Source organism: Colias philodice, chromosome 5, assembly GCF_061535455.1.
Source record: "Colias philodice isolate Cphi_HAF_F1 chromosome 5, ilColPhil1 Martin Lab GWU primary, whole genome shotgun sequence".
Taxonomy (NCBI): domain Eukaryota; kingdom Metazoa; phylum Arthropoda; class Insecta; order Lepidoptera; family Pieridae; genus Colias; species Colias philodice.
This window is the reverse complement of record NC_143090.1, coordinates 5,334,018-5,356,850: the sequence shown is the minus strand read 5'-3', so window position 1 is coordinate 5,356,850 and position 22,833 is coordinate 5,334,018. Positions and strand designations below refer to the sequence as shown.

Below are 22,833 nucleotides of genomic sequence, written 5' to 3'. Positions count from 1 at the left end.
ATTGAAAATTACATTTCAATCGTTTTAACGATCAAAATAATAAGGACAAAAGGCAATTAATTGTGAAATATATATCTTTAATGAAAAAAATCAAGTCTTACATTCTTGTACAGAACAATTATAACCATGGGGTATGGCAAGTAATTTAATTTACTTAATACTAAGTCAATATAAAATAATTTTAGATAGTTGAACAGTGAAAAAGGAATAATAGCGCCTTAAAATATAAAACATTTAGGCCTTTAAAAATATTTTCTTTTCAAATAGAGTGTCATATACTAATTGATTTTCATTGTTTCTTAATTCAACACATGGAACATCATTTTCGTAATCAACAATTTTAGTTTGAAACGGACCACTTTCAACAAACAATAATTGATATACTTTTGCTACGTCTTTTACATTAATATTGGGATTAACTACAATTCCATAAATTTGAGCACTTATAGTGGCTGGAGGTAGTTCCAAATATTTTTCAGTAATTTCGCGTACATCAGCCAACGAAACTACGTCTTCATTTCCGTAATCGACATATTTAACTTTGATAAGCCCCTTCGTTTCGCTGTAACGCAAAATAATAGCTCTATACCAGAGGCCATCTTCAGGGAAAATAGCAACACAGGGCTTATTCTCGAATATCCCATTAAGAGCGTTCATGTCGGCACAATCTTCTTGTAATTCTTTAAACATTTTATCATATAATGAGGTTTTGGCTTCATCAAAGACTATGCTTAGCTCGAGTTTGTTAACATCTTTTACAAAACTAATATTACATACGAATTCGGTTTCCGTATTCGTTGGAAATGGAATAAATTCTTGTGTAGGTGAATTATTTTCCTCTTCTTCCATGAGTTGATTCCAATCTTTTTGAACAAAATCTTCTAACGGCATTGATCTAATAGATTCCATAGATTTATTGTCGTCTGCCTCGACGATATAGTCTGGTCCTGAATCTGATTCATTAATAACTTCCTCGCAACGTTCTTGCTGTTGTATAGTAGGTACGAACTTTCGGACAACTGCTTTTGAACCATCAGTGTATTCCGCCATTTCGAATTCTACTAGATGATCATTAATCCAGAGCTTGTCGAATTTCAGATCAATGGGAATGAGTCCTCCGATAGGTTCACCCGTAATTTTTACGAAACATTGCTTTTCTACGATCGATTTGTGAATATAATCCAGGGTCTGTCTGTTCCATTTTTTGTCCACTGGCTTGATACGATCTAGTATGCATTTGTGGGCTTGTATTGGAATTTGGTGTAGGGCCACGCTCTTCCTTAAATTTTCAAACGAGCATAGTTCCTCATTTCCATAATCAACGTAATGTATTATACAACTAGAAGTTTCGTTATTAACCTCTAAAACCTTGCCTCTATAAAAGCGATTATCTAAGTAAAACAATGCGATACATGGTTCGCCCACAGTCCATTTTGTGTACTTAGCTTTTGGGTCAGGATTTTTAAAACGAACATCGAGAGCTTTTCTTATTAAATCTAATGTGTCCTGTTGGGTGACGTCGTGAAGGTACACCACGCCGTCAATATCGATATACCTGTAAGAGTAAGGTGTTCTGATAATGATTGTAGTTTTTAAGTTATATTCATGTACAAATTATAGCTATCATTTCTATTTATAATGTTACATAATTGTGTGATGTTACCAAGCAAGTGACTAGATTTCCCGTTCCTGTGGCATTTACGGGATAAAATGTTCTTGGTCTTCAGCTACCTACATAACAAATATAGTAATCGGTTCAGTAGTATATGCGTGAAAGAATAACAAATATCCATCAATCCATCCATCCTCACAAACTTCCGCTTTTATTTTAAAATTAGTAGGATTTCTAATGATGTGAATAAAATATGAATATGAAAACTTACGTCGGCATAGCTGTGAATTCTTTGCTCTGTAAAGGTTCTGGCGGTAGCCAATCGGATATAAAAACTGTATTAGATGCATCTGGTTTTTCTTCATTCGATTGATCTCCCTCTTCGTCTTGTATTGGCGAGTTAGCGCCGCTGGAGAAGGATTTATTTGGTGACTTGGAAGTTGTCGGGTCCAACTGAAGAAAGTCTTTGATTGAGCCGGTGTCGTTGAGGAACGATAGAGTATCGTCTCTTTTGTCGGTGCTTTCGTCAACAAGCAATAACTAGAAAAATACAAATATATAAACAAAAACGTAAACTATTGATACAATTATAAAAAGTATATCAATAGATAAATATATAAATCTCTGTTTTAGGACTCCATAAATTAGACACTTATATTGTTTGTGCAAGCTTCATTCAGTCGCACAGTGCGACTGATATATAATAATAGATCTAAATTATGCTTTTTATTTTGTATTTTTGTGTTTGACTTATATTTTTCTATTTTATTATTCAGCTATCTCCAAAACGATAATTATCTATTTTGATTAAAATTTATGAAAATCATTTGTTAACTGATCATAGTTTAATTTTTCTGAATCTGCAATACAAACATATCTTTATAAACCTACACTCACCTCCTCAGATTTGTCCGGAATACCGAGACCTTGCTCAATGATTTTCTTGTTGAGGCAACGCCATTCTGAGACGTTAGGTTCGAGCGCACCACCTTGAATCGTATGATATACCCATAATTCAACAGGCATACTCTTGCCCTTAAAGTTACCCGTCTTCGTAATAAATATTCTTTGGTAAGCATCGAGAAGTTCTTTCAGATACTCCTTTGTGAGAGAAGGCCATTCCTCTCCTACAGCTGGCATTACACCATACAAATGGCACATAATAGCCCCACCACCCACAGACATAAACTCTTGCGTTAATTCTCTGAGACTCTGTAAAGGAACTGTTTCAACACAAGCAAAGTCGGAATAGAAAACTTTAGCATTGTCGTCGGCTATTTCCAGGATTACGGCGCGCCGCCATGTTTTGGACTGTATGCAAATAGTGCAGCATCGGTCACCGACGTTCCAGTTCTCTGTCGATTTCTCATTATTCTTCGTATAATACTTTTGTATCTTTTCAAACAGCTCGTTATACGCTTTTTGTTGTTGCACCAACGATACGTAAAGTAATGACGGAGATTGATAATTCAACACTTTAACTTCCAATCTCAATGGACCTTTATCTTTTGCCTCTAGACCTTTTGACTGTTGCTTTTCTGGATGAGTACGAGTCGGTCTTTTTAATATTTCTTTGATATTTTCTTCAGACTGCCTCTTTTCTTTGATTGGTGATTTCTGTGTGTTCACTTGAGTTTCTTTGTGAAAGTTTTTGTTGAACATGAATACTCTGTAACATTTATGACATTTTGAGTAAATGAAAAAAAAAACAAACACACAAATTAAAATAAATTGAATCACTTTGGAAAAGTTCTTTTGCAAAAAATCAACGAATATTTTATTGGGCACAGTAAAATTTTCAATGTTTTAATCACTCAGTCTCATTGCAAGTAGGGAGTCATAAATTTTATTCTTACTTTTTTCATGGAAACAAGTTGATAAGCTTAAAACATTTTTTATCAATTTCTACTAGAACTTTGACTCTGAAAACGTGAACTTATTATGAACAGGATGAACTAATTTCGAAAATTTACATACCCAAATGTAACAGCGAACTTATGTTTGATCATAAGCTCGTTGACGCACATAATATTGTCTTCGTCCGTCTTGTCGTACAGGGTGACGCCGAGCGAATTTTTGTTTCTTTGATCTTCAACATGAAGGTCCAGGACGCGACCTTCGAATTTCTTCAACAGAGCGACCGAAGCGGTATTCCACTGCTTGTTTGTGGGCGTGACTCCGGCTAAATGACATTCTGTTGCCTGCAAGAATGTATTCCATGAAAACGCGTGTGGCCAGCCAGCATGCGTATTATGCCAGCATGCGTACCAGTAAGAGCGGGTGGTTATGAATGCGTATGTACCTGTAGGTATTTGTGTGCGTGCATACCAGTGTGCAGGTGTTTATGTGTACATCTGTATCAGAGCGCAGGTATTTGTGTGCGTGTGTACCAGCGCATAGAAACTGAGTGTGTATGCGTATGTACCAGCGGGCGAGTATTTGTGTGCGTGGGAACTAGCGGGCGTATACTTGTGTGTGAACCAGCGAATAATATACAGTATTAGCCACAGACATGTATATTTAAGTAGACAACGCAAGTACCGCGATCTGTATGAAAACCAAGCGTGTCATATTTTTTGTACTGACCTTGACGCGTTATGACGTCACGAGCGCTTTTTAGTGATGTTAATTTCATTTTACGCTAAATCGATTAGGCCGCCACTCGCGCGGCGATTCTAGTATCGTCCTATCCCATCGAAGTAAATCGAAAGAAATCAGATCAAACTAGATCTATGTCTAAGAGGTAGTCAAATAAATGAATCGCAATCGATTACTAAATCGATTCAAGACAGAAAAATGATAATTACCTTAGACAGAGGGATGATAAAATAAAGTTATAAACCTTTTAATATTCTAACAAGTAAACTAATGTGTTTTAGCTTTTTCTTACATATGCCCATTGAGTTACCATGTACTACGTACTAGAGAGGCCATCGAAAGAAAGTAATGAAACTGTCAATCAATCAATCTTTATTTCCCGTTGCATCGATCCATTTTCCTTTTATGTTCGGGTTACTTGGAAAACTGAAAAAACAAACATAGTCAGCAATAAGGAGTTTTCTTAAAAAACTCCCAAGATGACACTTTAACTAATGGCGTCCATGTCATAATATTTATTTTTAGTACCTTTGTATTAAAATACTTAAAAGTTCTAGGTCAAGTCGTATTAAATGACAAAAAAATCTATGCCTTTTTTTCTGAAAAATTGCTCCTTCAAATTATCATTTTTCTGTTCGATTATAAAATCGATTAGAATCGAGAACTGTTGCATCAAATGAACATCACTAACCACAAAATTGGACAGAAAAATGAGAACAGAAAAATGAGAAGACGCTATTCATTGCTTGTTATCATACGACGCGATCTTTACCGTGCCAAGTAAAAGCCGCAATGTATTCCGAATCATTTCGTATGATTTGGTATTCGTGTTTGTCACGATCGTTTTCCACAGATATTCTTTATTTGATTTTAAAATAAATAGTGCATATTCTGATTAGAAAATTTCTTACCGGTGGAAGGAAACATCTATGCTAACTCGGCCACTCACAGCTGTGGAGTTTCTACAGTTTATAACGGCGCAATTCGGCATTTTACTTTATTCAGCTTCACGTCTTTCCTTGGCGAACTGCAAGCGCGGATTGAGTGTAGGCCAGCGTCAAGTAAGTTTCATAAACTTAGTTTGGACACGGGAAGTACATACACTCGCTTAGTCTATCTTGATACATGTCTGTGGTATTAGCTTTTCGCCCGCGTTTTGAAAGAAAAACCCGCATAGTTCCCGTTCCCGATTTCCGGGATAAAACCTATCCTATGTGTTAATCCAAGTTACCCTCTGTATTATGTGTGCTAAACTTCATTGTAATCGGTTAATAATGAGTGCGTAGGTACCAGCGCGCGCAGCGTAGTGTACTGCGGCGCGATCCGGCGCAGCGCGGTCCAGTGCGCGAGCAGCACGGCGCCCGTGTCGAGCAGCGCCACGCGCACGCGGCCGCGCCCGGGCAGCTCGGCCACCTGCGCGCGCGCCCAGCGCCCCACCCCCGCCCCGCTGGCGCTGCCCGTCCAGCCCGCCCCGCCCGCGCCGCACCGCTCCACGTTCACCACGCACACCATACCTGCTTTTTTGAAGTGAAAACTTCTTTAGCGGCGTTGGGTATAAAATCTTAAACTCGCGTCAGGACACGTGGCCTGATCGAAAAAGCGTAAGACGGATGTTTTTTTTTTTTTTTTTTTAAGCCCTCATATGCCATGCGTAAGACGGATACCATTCCAAAATATCAAACTTGCTGAACGTTAATAATCAAGTTTTCACTTCTGCCGGCACTCCCGGAGTGCAACCCGTCTTTTTTTTTATATAGAAATAGCCAGGCATTTGACTGCACCATTACCTGATGGTAAGTAGTGATGCAGTCTATGAAGTGGCATGCCTGCCTAGATAGAGCCTATTCACTCTTGCCTTGAATGTGTTTAAGTTGTATTTATCTGGGAAGACGGAAGCGGGTAGGGCGTTCCAATCACTTGCAGTTAAGTTGATGAACGATTTCTAATAACGTTTTGTGCACATGAATGGTACGTCAACTACGAAGGGATGGAAGCCAGCAGCTATACCTGCTTCATGCCAACTCAAACATATTGTCAATGTAATACATATTCACTATACCTGATATTCTTTAAAAAATCAAAACTACATAATGTCAAATCACTATATTATGTTTTTTGGAAAACAATCCTATTATTCTAAAAAAAAAAATTGCTTTAATAATTTACTGTCAGTGCCATTCAACCTTCTAAGGTGCGTTACTAGACAGACATGTAAAAACAATATTGATTTATCAATTAATATTGATGTGCTATATAATAAATTGTGTTCCTCACCTTTTTCCGGGAGATAAATACTTCTAGTTTGAATGTTTGCGTTGTAGTCTTGATCTAAATCTTCACATAATTTCTCGTAAACGCTTTGCAAATGACGCTGTAAAAAGATTATTTTAATACCGTTTATAATTTAATTAAAATGAAATGGCATATTATTTATGATTTACTCTTCAATTTTTTAGCAAAATACAATTTTTGTTACAACTCACCATTCGCACAAAGAAGTGGTCGGGGCTTACAACATGTGTAATGTAGACTTCCTCCACAGAATTCAACTTGAAGTCATTGTTACTGATAAAAATCCGCGGTTTCTCAATTACTCCTATCGCCTTTGGGTGCTACAAATATAAAATTATAACAATTATTATACATATTATATATTTATTTTTATTTTTTAATAACATAACTATCCAGCATGGACATAAATCAATCTTAAATTAAATGAGCATTACATTAAAAGTAAAAACAAAAAGTAAACCTATCCTATCTCTCAAGTTGGATCGAACTGTACATGGTGTGCGAATTTTATTATAATCGGTTAAGGGCCGATTTTTCAATGCTTGGACAAAACTTATTCGTCGAATAATGTATAAAACTACCATTTAAAAAACGTATTCTAATTGCCCGTAATTGACAGTTTACATGACATTTTAATATTATCGTGCAATACTTTATTGGACAGATAAGTTCTATCCAAGCATTGAAAAATCGGCCCTAAGTGGTTTAGGAGTCGATTGAGGACAAACATTGTGACACGAGATAATTCCCCACTAACCGGCATCCGATCGGGCAAGTACGCGCGGCCGTGGAAGTGCAGCGCGTGCGCGACGCTGAGCCCGTGCTCGAACGTCGTCACGTCCACCTCCAGCGTCACGCTGTTCGCCGACATCGAGCGGATGCGGTGCACGTGGATCACCGCTTGCTTGCTGTATAACAATCACATATTTATGTAAAAGAAAAAGCCCCGCAAGTTGATATTGCGATTGGCGGCCATCTTGGTGACATAGTCGACGTCGCCCCGTCAGTACCGTTCGCTAATAAATAAACATAGAATTTTTACATACCAACCTGGGTTTTATTTATAATTCATAATTACATAACATTAATTAAAAAATATTTTCATATTTACACATCAACAATATAATTGTTACGTACTTAAGGGTGAAATCATTGTTTTTTTATAATCAGCATACAAAACTAGTTTTTTATATGTTGCCGAAATTTCTTAGAAATATACCTATGTTCATAAACAGCTGTCTCGCTATTACAAATAAACCCATTACCCATGGAAATATATATTATGTCTATATTTCCGTGCCCTAGCATATTTACTTTTTATTAATACTTTTTTTGCTATCTGTACTTTTTTGCGACGGATGACGTCACGCGGCTGTTATTGTGACAAGGTTCCATCGCAATATCAACTTGCGGGGCTTATAAAGTTAGTCTATACAGTTAGTACATAGTTATAAAGTTAGTACAGTTCGATTCAAAATTAATGGAGGTTCGGAAGTTGGTCCGTACAAGCGGGTATGCGTCCCTCGACATCTCGATGATAACTATAGTAGTCATTTAAATAGGCAACATTTGACAGTTCACCAAAATTCAACAACGTAACCTAGTAACGACGACATAGAATAATATATTATTTCATTTTGTTAGAACTGCACATTCGCTTAATTTTTTTCAATTACGATTACCTACATATCTATACTAATATTATAAAGCTGAAGAGTTTGTTTGTTTGTTTGAACGCACTAATCTCGGGAACTACTGGTCCGATTTGAAAAATTCTTTCGGTGTTAGATAGCCCATTTATCGAGGAAGGTTATAGACTATATTTCATCACGCTACGGGCAACAGGAGCGGAGCCACGGGGGTGAAACCGCGCGGAGCAGCTAGTTTATAATAATAATGACCGATACAAGTAATTTTAAGATTTGAATATACGAGTACTAATAAACCACTCTAAAGATAATAAACAATTTCTGATTTAAAGAACTGACGTCGCTACAATGTTGTGTCAATAAACCTTTTTTCTTTTTAAATACCAGAGACATTACTCTAAAAATCGAAATCTGACATCTAGAATCAAATGCATTGATTATTTGTGAATAAAAATCACCATAAATTAATAAATACGTTGTGTTTTTTTAATTATGTAGATACTTGTCTTATTTTGCTCCTTTTTACGAAAGAAAATATATTACTGGGACAGGGATTTGCCTGATGAATTTTAAAATTAACATGTGTTTCAAGTTCGATTGGCAAATCTTCAAGTCCGTATCGATTAATTCACTTAAACGAATGTTTTACAGGTTACCTCTCTACGAAGATAAAATTGATAGACGTCAAATTGCCTATTAAATTGGCTCCACTATAAAATTGTTATAATTGCGCCAGCTAACGGTATTTAAAAATTACAAAGTGATTCAGAAGCTCAATGCTCATCATAATAAGTCTTCTCTATATCACTCTCTATCTTCTTAAATATAGACACAACAATAATATGACAAAATCGTTCAGTTGCAACGTTAACGCCAAGAAAAAAAAAATTACATTTAAAATATTAGTAAGGATAATAAGGACTCATAAAGATGTTATATTAACTAACTTGTCTATTATATGCTGTATGAGGATAGCATCATCGCTGGTCCAAGCGCCGTTCTTCGGCTGGCAGTTAGCGAGCGCGCAGTTGATTGCGAACGGTGGCGGCGAGTGCAGGCGCGCGGGGGGTAGCAGACGTAATCTAGAAAACAATAAATAAATAAATATTATAGGACATTATTACACAAATCGACCTAGTCCCACAGTAAGCTCAATTAAGGCTTGTGTTGTGGGTACTAGGCGACGATAAATATATATATATATATATATATAGATAACACCCAGACCCAAGAACAATTAATTGAGTTCATCACACAAATATTTGCCTTGACCGGGGATCGAACCCGGGACCGTCGGCTCAGTAGGCAGTTACTTTACCACTGCGCCAACCGCGTCGTCAAATTCACTTCAGTATTCAGTATTCAGAAATATAACACGTAAAACTTTAGACACACGAAATCTTTTCAAGTTTTATTAGGTACAAGAACATATTCTTATTTACAAATCGAAACATAAGAAAATAAAATTTTTGTCAATTATTAAAACAGACAGCGAGAGAAAGAGAAACTAAAACTAATAATAAAACATGATATGTATTTACTTGTCAATAGTAACGACTTCGGTTCCCCCAAAGTCGATGCAGAACACATGAAACTTGGGTTTGTTAGCGTTGCGACGATCGATGCTCACGATGCGACAGCGCATCCACAGATTATCGACTTCGATGTGCACCAAGTATACTTTGCCTAGAAAAGGATACATCATGAAATTTGCTGTTTTGCACTAAATTAAGCTATTATTTTAGACAGACTATTAAATTGGTACAATAAAAGATGCTTTATCAGAATAATCAACATATTTTTTAGGAACCTAATAGACCGGGAGATACTGACACAAAATTTCGAGTCATTTGTAACAGGATGCCGGTTCTACTGGGGTCTTAGTACGCAATGACAAAAAGGAAAATGATGGTGTGAACTCTGGTACCGGTGGCTTAGTCGCGTGGGCGTTAGTCGAACTCGTCGGAAAATAGCGAAAGTCAAACGATTTGTAACAGTATGGCACTTATTTTTCCTGTAAGTTTGAGGTTCAACGAATATAAATACAAAATTTCAAAGATCTAGGTGTTGGAAATTTTCACTTATATAAATTAATAATAAATTATTTTTTTAAGTATAACAGCACTTTTTCCCCCTACTAGAAGTATGGCAAATATAACAATGGTCACATTTTATCAAATACTCTCCAAAAATCCAAATGCAATACTGGTACAAAAAATTTGGCGAAATAATTTTTTTTGCAGATTTTCGGTGGTATGGCGACCATTTGGAATCGTCCGAAAAGTATGGCATGGCGATTTTCGTAAATGGCTGCACGACGATGGTTACCTGTGCAAAAGTTAGCCTGGTACAAATGGTTGAATAATTGTTTTATTTAAATCAACACATTCGCGTCGGTATGGCGGGCTGTAAGTCACACCGGAAAAGTATGGCATGACACTACCGCCTACTTCTTTTTTATGGGCTATCGGTAAATTCTAAAATTTTTGTGTTACAAATCGTTTGACTTTCTCTATTTTTCCGACGAGTTCGACTAACGCCCACGCGACTAAGCCACCAGTACCAGCGTTCACACCATCATTTTCCTTTTTGTCATTGCGTACTAAGACCCCTGTAGAACCGGCATCCTGTTACAAATGACTCGAAATTTTGTGTCAGTATCTCCCGGTCTATAAATTGATTTCAGCACAAAATAATTTCACTTATTTATAAATATCAAATTGCAAGAAAACCTTAACCGAACAGTTCAACATTTTTTACAAATAACACTGGTTAATCATTATCCATACCCTCAGTCACATGGTGTGCGGAAGGTGTAGGCAGCGAAATTGCATTGCGGAATTCCCGTAGCAATTCTTCAACACGTGATTGGTGACAGGCGCGTTGTACAAAGAAGTTATGCGGATCCACGATGTGCGATATGTATATTAGCTCTTGACTACCTGCATGTAATAAGACACGATATATGAGTAGTGTACGCTACAAAAAAAAATTGAATAACCAATTGGATATTAATTTGTACAATTTCTGCATTTACCTTCCTGCAATTTTGGATATTGACTCTCGGGGAAGGGCATTACTGGTTGAACAACTGGCTTAGTGTATTGATCATCTGTAAAAATAAATAAACATTTTTTTCTCTTTCAACAAAGAAGATGTAAGTATATCATTATATTTGACAATGAATGACGCAAACAATGCATGAACATAAAATAGTTTTCCTGGGAAAGGCGAAAGCACACGTAACTAAGAACGGTACGAGAAATATTTTAAGATTTATAAATACAACTCCCGAATACCACCTGTACTATCAATTGGCTCGACTCAAGTCAGCCATAATGTAAACAAAGTGAATTCCAAAATACAATATCAGCAGAAAATCAACAATATACGAACTCAGCATCTGACGACAGCCGGATATCGCATCGAGTAACCAAGCTCGGCCGAACAATTGAACAGATGGTTTCATTTGTATGCTAGGTATCAATATGAGTTTTTTTTTATTGTATACTTTTAAGTAATTTGTACATACTTATTTTTTCGAACGAGAAAATCTTGTCTGGTAAATGTATGCATTTAAAATCGACAAATTCTATATAGTAAAATAATTTAAAAACATTGTTTTTTCTTACATACAATCTTAAAGTATTGCAAAAATGAGTTGGACTGAATATCTTCTATCAGTGACATCATTCTGATGCCAACAAAATACACCTATGAATGATCTCTTTGTATTAGAGTGCTTTAAAATAACATAAATATATATTTTATGGTTTATTTTCTTAAGTAGTTATAAAGGGTTTCATTCGTTTCATAAAGGATTTTCATTTCATAGCATTTTTTTATACATCTACATTACATTTTTGAGGCTATAAAAAATATGCTTAATAATAATTTGGTAAAATATAATAATGCATGTCAGCATTTAGTACTCACGTGAACTAGGATATGAGGTGTCACTATTCATAGAATTAATTGATGAACATGATCCACTTTTGGCCCGATATTTTGGAGCATTTTTGTATAATTTTGGTGTTTTCATTGGCTCCTTATCTTTATTATTAGGTTTATTACTTTGACGAACATCTGTATGAAAAATAATTATTCATTTAACAAATACCTAACTAATTTAAACTTGTCAACTAAAATTCAATATAATATTTTATTGTGGTTTATAAAATTTGATCTAAGAAATGGTTATCATTAATTATAGCAGTTTGTAAATACATATTCAGCATTCGTAACTGTTTGTTTGTCAATAATTTGTTTTAAAAAACAAATTTAAAAAAAAGTTGTGTGGTTTTATGAAACCACGGTAAAAGTGAAACTTAGGCACAAAATTATCGCATTTGTACGATAATTATCGTACGGTTCGACCATCACGCGACATGCGCTACACAGTCCAAAAAGTTTGAGACGATGTAATAAAAGTTTCACTTTAAAATGATTACAGAAAGTGGTATAAACAATACAATATAACATTAATAATGTGAAAACCTGTGTGATGTATTTATTTTAGTATACATAATTTATTTAAAAAGTTCTGATTAACATTAATCATAAGCGAAAGTTGTATGGTACCTTGAACTAATTGCGGTGGGTGTACTACAGAAGAGGGGGCAGCAGGAATCTCAATTTTGTCGTTTTCAATTTCAGATGTTGAACATAATTTGAATTCAAAATTTCCATTACCTTCTAAGTGGACATAATCTTTTACCTTATCAGATAGTTCCTCATTTACAGTTATCCTGCAAATTTTTATTGATTACATTCTAATTATTTTCGCATTAAAACACAGAAAGTTAAAAATTTGGTTAGTATTTAAGTTTCTTGGTTTAAAATATATTATGGTAATGGTTAAATACCTAGTTGGTTGTTAAAATTGGAAACTGAAAATGTATTATCTAAAGTAATATAGAGAAAGAAGATTGAAGCCAAGTTTCGAAGGAAATTAAAACAAGAAACATGCATTCAAACTGATTATTAAAAAGCATTTTTGTTTTTTTTATAATACACAATATAAAGTAACTTACTTGAGAGGTTCTCGTTCATCGTTTATTTTTAAATACCATGGTAGTTGGAGAAGTTCTTTCGCATCTTTAAGTATTGCAGATATATTTGCCTAAAAATAATATGATTATATGATATAGTTAAATTAATAATTTTATTATAATATTAAAAATAAAATGGATATAATGTCAGCATACCTCTTTAAGTTGGCTTCCATCGAGAGATGTGATAACATTAAGGAATGTTTTGGATTTTTTTATAGAGTTTTCAATATCACTTCTTGCTTTGAGCAAAGATTCCTTTTCAGATAATTTTACTTTCATTAGGGTTTGAATAATTTCATCTTTCTGAGATTGAATTTGAGCAAATATTTTGGAGTATTGTTGTTCAACATTATTTATCATTTTAGTGACATCAGATGGTTCAGCATCATTTTGTAAATTTAACAATATGTTCCCAATATCCTAAACAAATATGTTCACATTAGATAGAATAATAAATGTATGAGAATTGTCTACCATGTTAAAATAACAAAAACTTACTACTGCAGTTTTAGTGAGTCTTCTGTACAGTTCATCAATTTTGGGCGTAATTTCTGATAGTTCAGATAAGAAACTTTCATTCTGTAAAAGTGAATATAGAATTAGTTGATATTATGTAGTAAATATTAGGTAATTTTGGTTTTTGGATATAACAAACCAGATTGTAATGAGAGAATGAAAAAAAAAAGTGGAACATAAAATAATCATGATGATGATGATGATAAACAAAATAAAAGATAAAATAAAATACCACTTCATTAATAGAGACAACATCATGAGATTTGCAGGATTTTTCTCCACCAACCATAAAACAATCCATACAAATAGATTTCACACAAGATTTGCAGTAGTAATCCAATGGTTTTTCCTTATGAATTTTGCAGGTGCTAGGTTTGATCTTGATTCCTAAAATATTTATTTCATATCAAATACACGTATAATAACTTGAAATAGTCATAACTTATCGCAAACAATTTCTTGTTAATTGTATAAATCTCCCATTTCAACAAAGTTTGATAAATTCTTTTTACATACCAATATTTTGTAGAACATGGTTTTGAAAAATAACAAAGTTTTTGTGGCTTTTATTGAAACAGCTAACACACATTATAGTTGAACATTGTTGACACATTTTTGATGTAGTAGCATGGCACTCTAAGCATTTTCCTGCAAGTAAATGAATAATTATACAAAATTTAAGATCTAGAGACATAATACAATATTCCTAATCAGTATCATTTGCTTAGAAGTTTGTTGTAGATTTTTTGTTGTTAACTCATTACCTTCTGTAGTCTCAGTACTCTTTATTATAGTATCAAGATCTATAAAGCATGGCACATCACTTTGTTTGGAGACACACTTTTGCTGCAACAAAAACATAAGTAAGTAGGGGAAACACAAACTTTTTGACTAGTTTAACTGAAACTAAGATATGATTATTATTTTATGTATTTCTTTAATATTTTACAGTAACAAACCTCAATATGTTGTTGTGCTAATTCACCAAGCATATACACATTTATAGGAAATAAGTCATATAGTTTAATACTATTTTCCATCAGGAGTACTTGATCTTCAGGAGTTAATATCATATCTTGATGGCACACTTTGCATTCTATGGGTTCAGCAAATTTTACAATATTGCTCACACAATTTTCACACATCGAGTGACCACATTTTAGAAACAGTGGTATATTGCCATATCCTTTGGGAGATAATGCTGTAATGAAAATTAATATTAAAATATTAATAATTCGCTCGCTCGCTCGCTTCAGCCGTGGGACGTCCACTGCTGGACAAAGGCCTCCCAAGGATCCTCAAGGATTTCCAGTACGACCGGTCACCGGCGGCCTGCATCCAGCGGCTCCCTGCCACTCGGTACCAGCCCCCCCTAGACAAGTGGCTTTCTATTAGCGTAAAGTTTAATAGTATAGATTATGAATGTATGAGATTGACGTAATCAATCGTCGTCGTCGTCGTAATCAAACGTCAATCTCATACATTCATAATCTATTCTATTGAACTTTACGCTAATAGAAAGCCACTTGTCTAGGGGGGCAGGTCGTCTGTCCACCTTGTGGGAGGTCGTCACACGCTTCGTCGTCCCGTTCGTGGCCTCCATTCCAGAACCTTTCTGCCCCAACGGCCATCGGTTCTACGGGCTATGTGCCCCCCGCCGCGTATTTCCAAACTATACATAGCCAGAACGCAACCATAGGAAACTGCTCGTGTATACTTTGTAATGCTGTTTTTAAGTTTGTTATTACAATAGGTATATACACGAATTTTGCGTACTGATCGTGTATACTTTGTAACGCGGATGCTTACTTCTACGTTCCAAACTATACACGATCAGTACGCAAAATATGTATAACTAAATATAGCTACTACACCACTTACGCTTGAGCGAAATAATAAATATATAGGCAATCAAAGACTTGTACAGCTATATCTATCTACTTTTATTCTTCTTGATTGATTCAGTAAAATATGGAATAATATTAATATTATTAGGTAAGCTTAGAAAAATAAATAGGTAACAGATGTTACCTATGGGTTAGGTTAGGTTCGTGTTTTTTCTACACAAAAATAGGAGCCCCGGTTCGCGGGGCTCCGTCGCCTCGCAACCGTCTTCTTCTGGACTTATTAGATTCTTACATTTTAGCACTATTGTCAATTGTAAGTCGTGCAGTATAGTCAGGAGCGAAGACACAAGCATCCTCGATACAAAAAATATACGATCAGTTCACAACATTATATACACAATACACATGCATTTTAATAATAGATTTCAAAACAGCAATACGATAATATAAACGCGAGCAATGGAAAGACGCCATGCTTACTCCGAAACATACACGATTAGTCCGCATGCGTACTGGCGCTGTCTATTTTGGAGCGCTATTCTTACTTACTTCACTACAAAGTATACGCGAGTATTTGCGTACTGCTGTTGTATAGATTGGAAGAACTTTGTACTTAAAAAAGTTATTTCCAATTTATACGTGATTAGTTTCACACCGTTGCGTACTGGCCTAGTATAGTTTGGAAAGACGCCCCCCCGCCCATTGCCACTTTAACGTGCTAATCCGGCGAGCTATGTTGGTGATTCCGGTACTCCTACGGATTTCCTCATTTCTGATTTGATCTCATAGGGAAACTCAGAGCATAGCCCTTCCATAGCATGTTGGGCGATGCTGAGCTTGTGCACAAGGCCCAGGGTTAGTTCTAACCCTAATTAATAATTATGAGGACAATACTTATTCATACAAGTTCTCTAACACATATAAATACTATTCATATAATAGAAGTAATTATTGATAAAAGAAATATTGCCAATTTTAACTCAGACTTTAAATAGTTAGTGAACTGCAATAACTCCAGGAAATGCTATTCACCATACTTTAAAAAGTTAGAAATTATCTATGTATTATCTTATTCTATTCTTATAAGTATTATTTTATTACAGACGGGGGTAATTGTTAAAGGAATAGTAAGACATCATCTATTGTCTTAGTTATGCTAAGGATATAAAACATATTATAAATCGCACGGACGAGGTATTAGGTTTCATGTAGTTTAGCAATATTTTTTTCATTATGATAATCGAAATAAATTAAAATAATTAGTCTCTTACATTTTAGCTGATACAGTTGACAACAGTTGGGACAGCATTTTTTTATTTTACTATCCATTTTGAGTGTGATGGACTTTAAATACAAAAGTTTTTACTTTTGTGAACTGGGAGGAATTAATTTTAATAATATCTAATGTTTTAAAACACTAAATATTTTAAAACATAGAAATAACGCCGGTACAAAACTATTTCAAAACGTCAGTGAAACAAAAAAGAACGCACATCACACATGAGTACATGAACATGACAGTTAACGCGGTTGACACAAGACAAATGAAAATTATGATGGGGTTGCAATTTGCATTCTTGAGGTTGCATGACAATAATTGCCAGATTTAAGAGCGTAGACGCACTATGCGGGTAGCCGCATTGCGGGTAGCCGTCCGGCTGACCGCAAGCACAATTATGTACGTAATATTCATTTCTATGCGCACTGCGATGCGGCTACCGCAGACCGCACAGTGCGCATAGAAATGAATATTACGTACATAATTGTGCTTGCGGTCAGCCGGACGGCTACCCGCAATGCGGTTACCCGCATAGTGCGTATACGCTCTAACACAATATGTACATATTAGGGCGCTACTGCACTACAAGAAATTTTACTGTCCGGCATTCCGATTTTTTACGGTCCGGTATGGCACGCCATTAATCTAAGTGCTAGGCTTGTGCACAATACGTAAACTGTCCGACATTTCACTTTTCCCTATTCCGGATGGTTTTTTGTGTTTACGAGTCGCTGTAGATATGATTGTTTTCGAATGCCCACTTGCTTGGATTTTACTCTTTTTACAGCATATGCCAATTGAAAGCAAGCTCTTGCTTTACTTCCTTTTAGCTGGCAATGTGATTTGAAAAGTCGGTATTGTTATTTTTATATACATTGGCCTATTATTATTATCTAAGTAAGTGTTGGTAAGTTAAAGTTCAAGTGGGAATAGCTTTAGCTCCTCGTCACCGATTAAAATAAATAAGTGAAACACGCATTTTAAATCTCTTACGGCACTTTATTATTTATTTATTATAACGAAGCAATATAATATTTCATCTTCTATATTTTTTACCCGTTTCTTGTAAAATGCAAAAACAATCGCACTGATCCGAGTAAAGACGGACAGGTGCACAAGCCAATTCATCGGTTTTTTCATGCCAAACCGGACCGTAAAAACCGTAAAAACAGTAAAATTCCTAGTAGTGCACAAGCGCCCTTAGAGCGTTTTCACATTATCCAATCCGATATCGGATATCGGACGCCGATAGCCGATATCCGATATCGGATACAATTTGCCCTTTCACATTGTCCGATAAAATCGTTCCGATATCACCATGAGTGTTGCCAGATATTTTTAGAGAAAACTGAACTAAATTGCCAGTTGATAAAAAAAGGTATAATTAAAAAAAATCAAAATATGTTATAAATCATAGTTGTACTGTGTACATGTACATTAAAAATAACTACGATAAAGAAAAACAACTTCAAAAAAGAAAAGTAAAATGTAAAAAAAGATTTGATATCACAAATTACTGCATATTATTTAGATGTGCTATTTACTAAATAGTTTTGATATCGGTCATTTGTATAACATAATATACTTTATGTTAACACATTATAAATTAAATAAATTTATATCAATACCTACTACAACCTAGTATTAGTTAATAGTTTTAGTAATAGATATTAGTAAATACCTTTCAAAATCTATTAAATGTATTTTTAGCAAGACGTACCTAGTCATTTAGTCATTTTTTCACTACATACATTTATAAAAGTTCATGTAGTAAGTACCTATGATAAATTTATTAAGTGATAGGTACTTACAATCTTTGTTCACATTTTCTTTTCTTTTTCTTATTACACTGTAATATCCTAAAATAATATAATATAATAATATATAATAGTCACTCGTTCAATTATATTTGTAATATGATTGTTGTAATTTCCTGTAAGTAAAGATACATAAATTATTTTATTCTCATAAACAATTATTTTAGAATTAAGAGTTTTCAAACTTTGTATTCTTTGTTGTTAATTCAAAATAAAAATAAAATCTGTGTGAAATCTCCTCTTTTTTTTGAAGTCGGTTAAAAACAAAGCACTCAATGACAACAATACAATAAACAGCACAACCAACATCTGAGTAGGAGGAGGAGCGAGGCAGAATGAGATAAAATAAAGATGATAGACACTAATGTTTTCGAAGATAGATATTTGAATTTAAGAACGCAATATATTTTTGTTTACTTCAGTTCAGCCAATTGCCGTATATTTTAATACGGCAAATAAAAATACCTGCCGTATAAATCGTATTTTAAATGCCTATAAATACTTAAATGTGTGTTTTCTTAATAAAAAAAGGTTTCTTTTAATAGAAAGGGTTTTAGGTTAAAAGCAAAGAATTTTTAAAAAAATGAGCGCCCTATAAGACTGAAAATACACAAACTAGTGCTTTTTTGCTGTTGGTATACTGCCTTTTCAAAAATTGAGTTGGCAACACTGAACATTATCGTCCGATAACCACTGGGAATATCGGTGTCGGCTCCGATATCCGATATCGGACCGGACAATGTGAAAGACAGGCACATATTTCATACATTTTACTTCCCTCCGATATCGGATATCGGCTATCGGCTTCCGATATCCGATATCGGATCGGATAATGTGAAAACGCTCTTAAGCGTCTTATTCACGGTCCATCTTGACGTACGTCCCGCCAAGGTCATACACGATGCACGACGCAAAACGACAAATAAGACGCTTCAGTAGGATACATCCAGCACCGCGGCCTTGAGCTGACGTACGTCGGGGATGGACCGTGAATGACCGTGACCGCTTTAGATTTGATTTTAACGTTTATGATTTATTAGAGATATACCAAGAGATACAATTTTGATATTTACTTTTAATATCCGCAATTATAGTAAAACTGTATTGATTATTTTTACAAAAATTATGGAAATAAGCGTATGCCGCTATGCTAAACATTTAAATATAAGAAACAATAGACTAAAGAAAAAGTTCATCCCTTTCATTAAAAAGTATTCTATTTGAATTAAGAATAATTTTGTTATTATAATTATTAACGTCTTTGATTACATAACGTCTTCCGTTAAATTATTTTTAAATTGATCTGTTCTTATCAAAATGAAACCGGCTGTAAATTACATTAAAATAAATTCAAGTCGAAATCGGTGCCCAATCCAACACAACTGAATCATGAAACAAAAATAGTTTATTTTCAAAATTCAATTTATAGTGCAAAAACTGCAAAACTTCTACAGCTGTACTTTGCACTGGTAAGTTGTTTTCTATTATTTTTGTACGAATTGAACTGAATGAATTTTGCATATCCGTTCAATTTGAACCTTATATGAAGTAAGCCATTTTTGTGGTGAAATTTTGCAGATACCAATAGATACCCACGCGCAAGGATTCTTTCCGACCGATCATCCGCAGCCCCGCAGGTAAAAAGACGCGGTACAGGCTGTGCCGCACAGCTAGCAGTGTGGCTAGGAGGTAATACTTACCTTTTATATATAAATATAATTATTAATTTCACAGGTACTACAGTAGACCCGCAGTAAACTGGGCTTAACCTACCCCCTGTACACCGTTAACCGACATCTCATTGAATACCTACCTATGTTTTGACAATCTTCGCTTCGATCATATGTTCTTTATTTATTAATCGGTAGGACGGTTTCACAATACCTATGATGTCTCATTGACTTTTTTAGCCAAAGATCATACCCATAGAAATCTAAATAACAAGACACTAGAAGTCGTAAGCGTGCGTGACCTTATCGCCACTCAGGTGATTTTCACATCACCAGTGCATTCGTCACTGTTCAGTTGCTCTGGAGACGTATGAGTGTATACATGCTGTGTTTCAGCAATTCCCATTGCGGAAATTCTTCCACAAGTTGTAATTATACTTATAAAGGAATAATATTTCATCGGAAAATATATTTTTTTAGAAATAATGCCGTTTTTCCTTAAAATTATAGAATATTTACAAGTATTACGAGTGTCACCATAGTAATCGAAATAACAATGAATGACACAGTCGACCATTCTTATTATCACGTTTGTTCGTATTGGAGCAAAAAGTCTCATATACTTAGGGATGTTATTCTAAAATAAACCGTAAATTCGTGCGTTAGGATACTGGATACATATTCAAAAGCTTAATTTAATAGTTAAGTTAGTTTTCACTAAAATCAAGCTGTCCAATAAAAGGCATAGTTTACTTGTGTGTACTGTTTAGCTTTCGGTTTGAATGTGTTGATTTTGGCGACAGCGGTTTTCATACGAATTATGACATTATAGCACTTCTATGTGTCTTGTTATTTAGATTTCTATGATCATACCTATTATGATTATATTACTGTACAATTGGTTTGAAAAAAAACATCCTTCGCGAGGCTCATATTCTGTTATATCTTATATATATAAAATTCTCGTGTCACAATGTTAGTCTGCATACTCCTCCGAAACGGGTGGACCGATTCTCATGAAATTTTCTGTGCATATCGGGTAAGTCTGAGAATCGGCCAACATCTATTTTTCATATGTAGGTACCACGGGCGAAGCCGGGGCGGACAGCTAGTATATATATATATATATATATATATATACAGGGTGTCCCACTGTTGGTATACGGACAAAGCTAGTCGTCCGCTAAACGGATGAATAAAATAAATTAGTCGTCCGATTACCGGATGAATAAAATAATTTAATCGTCCGATAACATCTATTTATCTATATAGTTAGGTTATCGGGGTTTCTTTAGAGAACTGCCGCACGTATTATAGGTTTTTTGTGGGGGGAGGAGGGGGGAGGAGGGCACACGTAGGTATTTGATTTTTTTTTGCGCGTCGACGGAGCCCCGCTTCGCGGGGCTCCTATTTCTGTGTAGTTTTTTTTTTAAGAAACCTAACCTAACCTAACCTAACGGCTAACCTAACCTAAACTTGATTTTTTTTTGTGCGCCGACGGAGCCCCGCTTCGCGGGGCTCCTATTTCTGTGTAGTTTTTTTTTTAAGAAACCTAACCTAACCTAACCTAACGGCTAACCTAACCTAAACTTGATTTTTTTTTGCGCGTCGACGGAGCCCCGCTTCGCGGGGCTCCTATTTCTGTTTAGTTTTTTTTTTAAGAAACCTAACCTAACCTAACCTAACCTAAACTTGATTATTTTTTTGCGCGTCGACGGAGCCCCGCTTCGCGGGGCTCCTATTTCTGTGTAGTTTTTTTTTAAGAAACCTAACCTAACGGCTAACCTAACCTAACCTAAACTTGATTTTTTTTTGCGCGTCGACGGAGCCCCGCTTCGCGGGGCTCCTATTTCTGTGTAGTTTTTTTTTTAAGAAACCTAACCTAACCTAACCTAAAGGCTAACCTAACCTAAACCTAACCTAACGAATTAAGGGCGAATATCTCGGCCATTTTTGATTTTAGAGAAAAGTTGTTCCTATAAAACATGCTTATATTAGCGTAATCTTTACGATAAAACAATAATAAATAGGTGTTATAATGACACCAACTCCATCAAAAATTTTCTAAGTCCTGCGCCCCCTTTGCTTTAGTCCAACCCAACTATAGCTTTAGTGTTAAAAGGTTATCTATTAATCCGAATAATCGGACGATTAAATTATTTTATTCATCCGGTAATCGGACGATTAAATTATTTTATTCATCCGGTAATCGGACGACTAATTTATTTTATTCGTCCGTTTAGCGGACGACTAGACACTTCGGTTGGTATACTAAGCTCAAAGGAGGTTATAGTTTTGCATACGCTGAGTACGTCAAAAATACTTATAAAATTCCAGACGCATTTTTTTTTTCAAATAGATGAATTCTTAAAACTCTATGTGTACACCCCTAACAAGCAACCCGCCTAACTTTGCCACCAGCTAGTGAGCTATCGTTTAAGATTATGTTTTCATAAATGAAATGCTCACATTAGAGAAGCGGTATATGCCGGCTGCGCG

The 22,833-nt window shown here is 35.1% G+C and overlaps 1 protein-coding gene and 1 long non-coding RNA gene across 3 annotated transcripts; one reads left to right on the top strand and one right to left on the bottom strand.

Annotated features, from left to right (window-relative positions):
- Positions 1-56: 56 nt before the first annotated feature.
- qin (tudor domain-containing protein qin) lies at positions 57-17,093 on the bottom strand. 2 transcript variants are annotated; one of them, XM_089695543.1, is made up of 22 exons: positions 16,840-17,093; positions 14,681-14,922; positions 14,486-14,567; positions 14,238-14,369; positions 13,954-14,108; positions 13,704-13,784; positions 13,359-13,625; positions 13,185-13,273; positions 12,733-12,899; positions 12,088-12,237; positions 11,189-11,263; positions 10,941-11,093; positions 9,693-9,837; positions 9,099-9,233; positions 7,260-7,410; positions 6,694-6,822; positions 6,485-6,581; positions 5,501-5,727; positions 3,590-3,813; positions 2,510-3,281; positions 1,884-2,152; positions 57-1,555 (listed from the first exon to the last, which is right to left on the bottom strand). In XM_089695543.1, the coding sequence occupies exons 1-22, from the start codon at positions 16,895-16,897 to the stop codon at positions 235-237; spliced, it is 5,121 nt and encodes a 1,706-aa protein (XP_089551669.1). In that variant the 5' UTR covers positions 16,898-17,093; the 3' UTR covers positions 57-234. The 2 variants fall into 2 exon arrangements, with proteins under 2 accessions (XP_089551669.1, XP_089551670.1); XM_089695544.1 differs by having other exon boundaries at positions 5,501-5,724.
- Positions 17,094-19,907: 2,814 nt separating this feature from the next.
- On the top strand, positions 19,908-20,507 carry LOC149488420 (uncharacterized). Its single transcript, XR_016315603.1, has 3 exons — positions 19,908-20,133; positions 20,243-20,301; positions 20,399-20,507. It is a non-coding gene; the product is annotated as an uncharacterized LOC149488420 (long non-coding RNA).
- The last annotated feature ends 2,326 nt before the right edge of the window (positions 20,508-22,833 follow it).

Bases quoted from the DNA above. Each gene is read 5' to 3' on its own strand.
- qin (XM_089695543.1), bottom strand. From the start codon at position 16,897: ATGGATAGTAAAATAAAAAAATGCTGTCCCAACTGTTGTCAACTGTAT. The intron at 13,274-13,358 runs GTATGCTGACAT...TATTATTTTTAG, and splicing joins ATGGAAGCCAACTTAAAGAG to GCAAATATATCTGCAATACT. The intron at 6,823-7,259 runs GTTAGTGGGGAA...TTATATTTGTAG, and splicing joins ACTTGCCCGATCGGATGCCG to CACCCAAAGGCGATAGGAGT.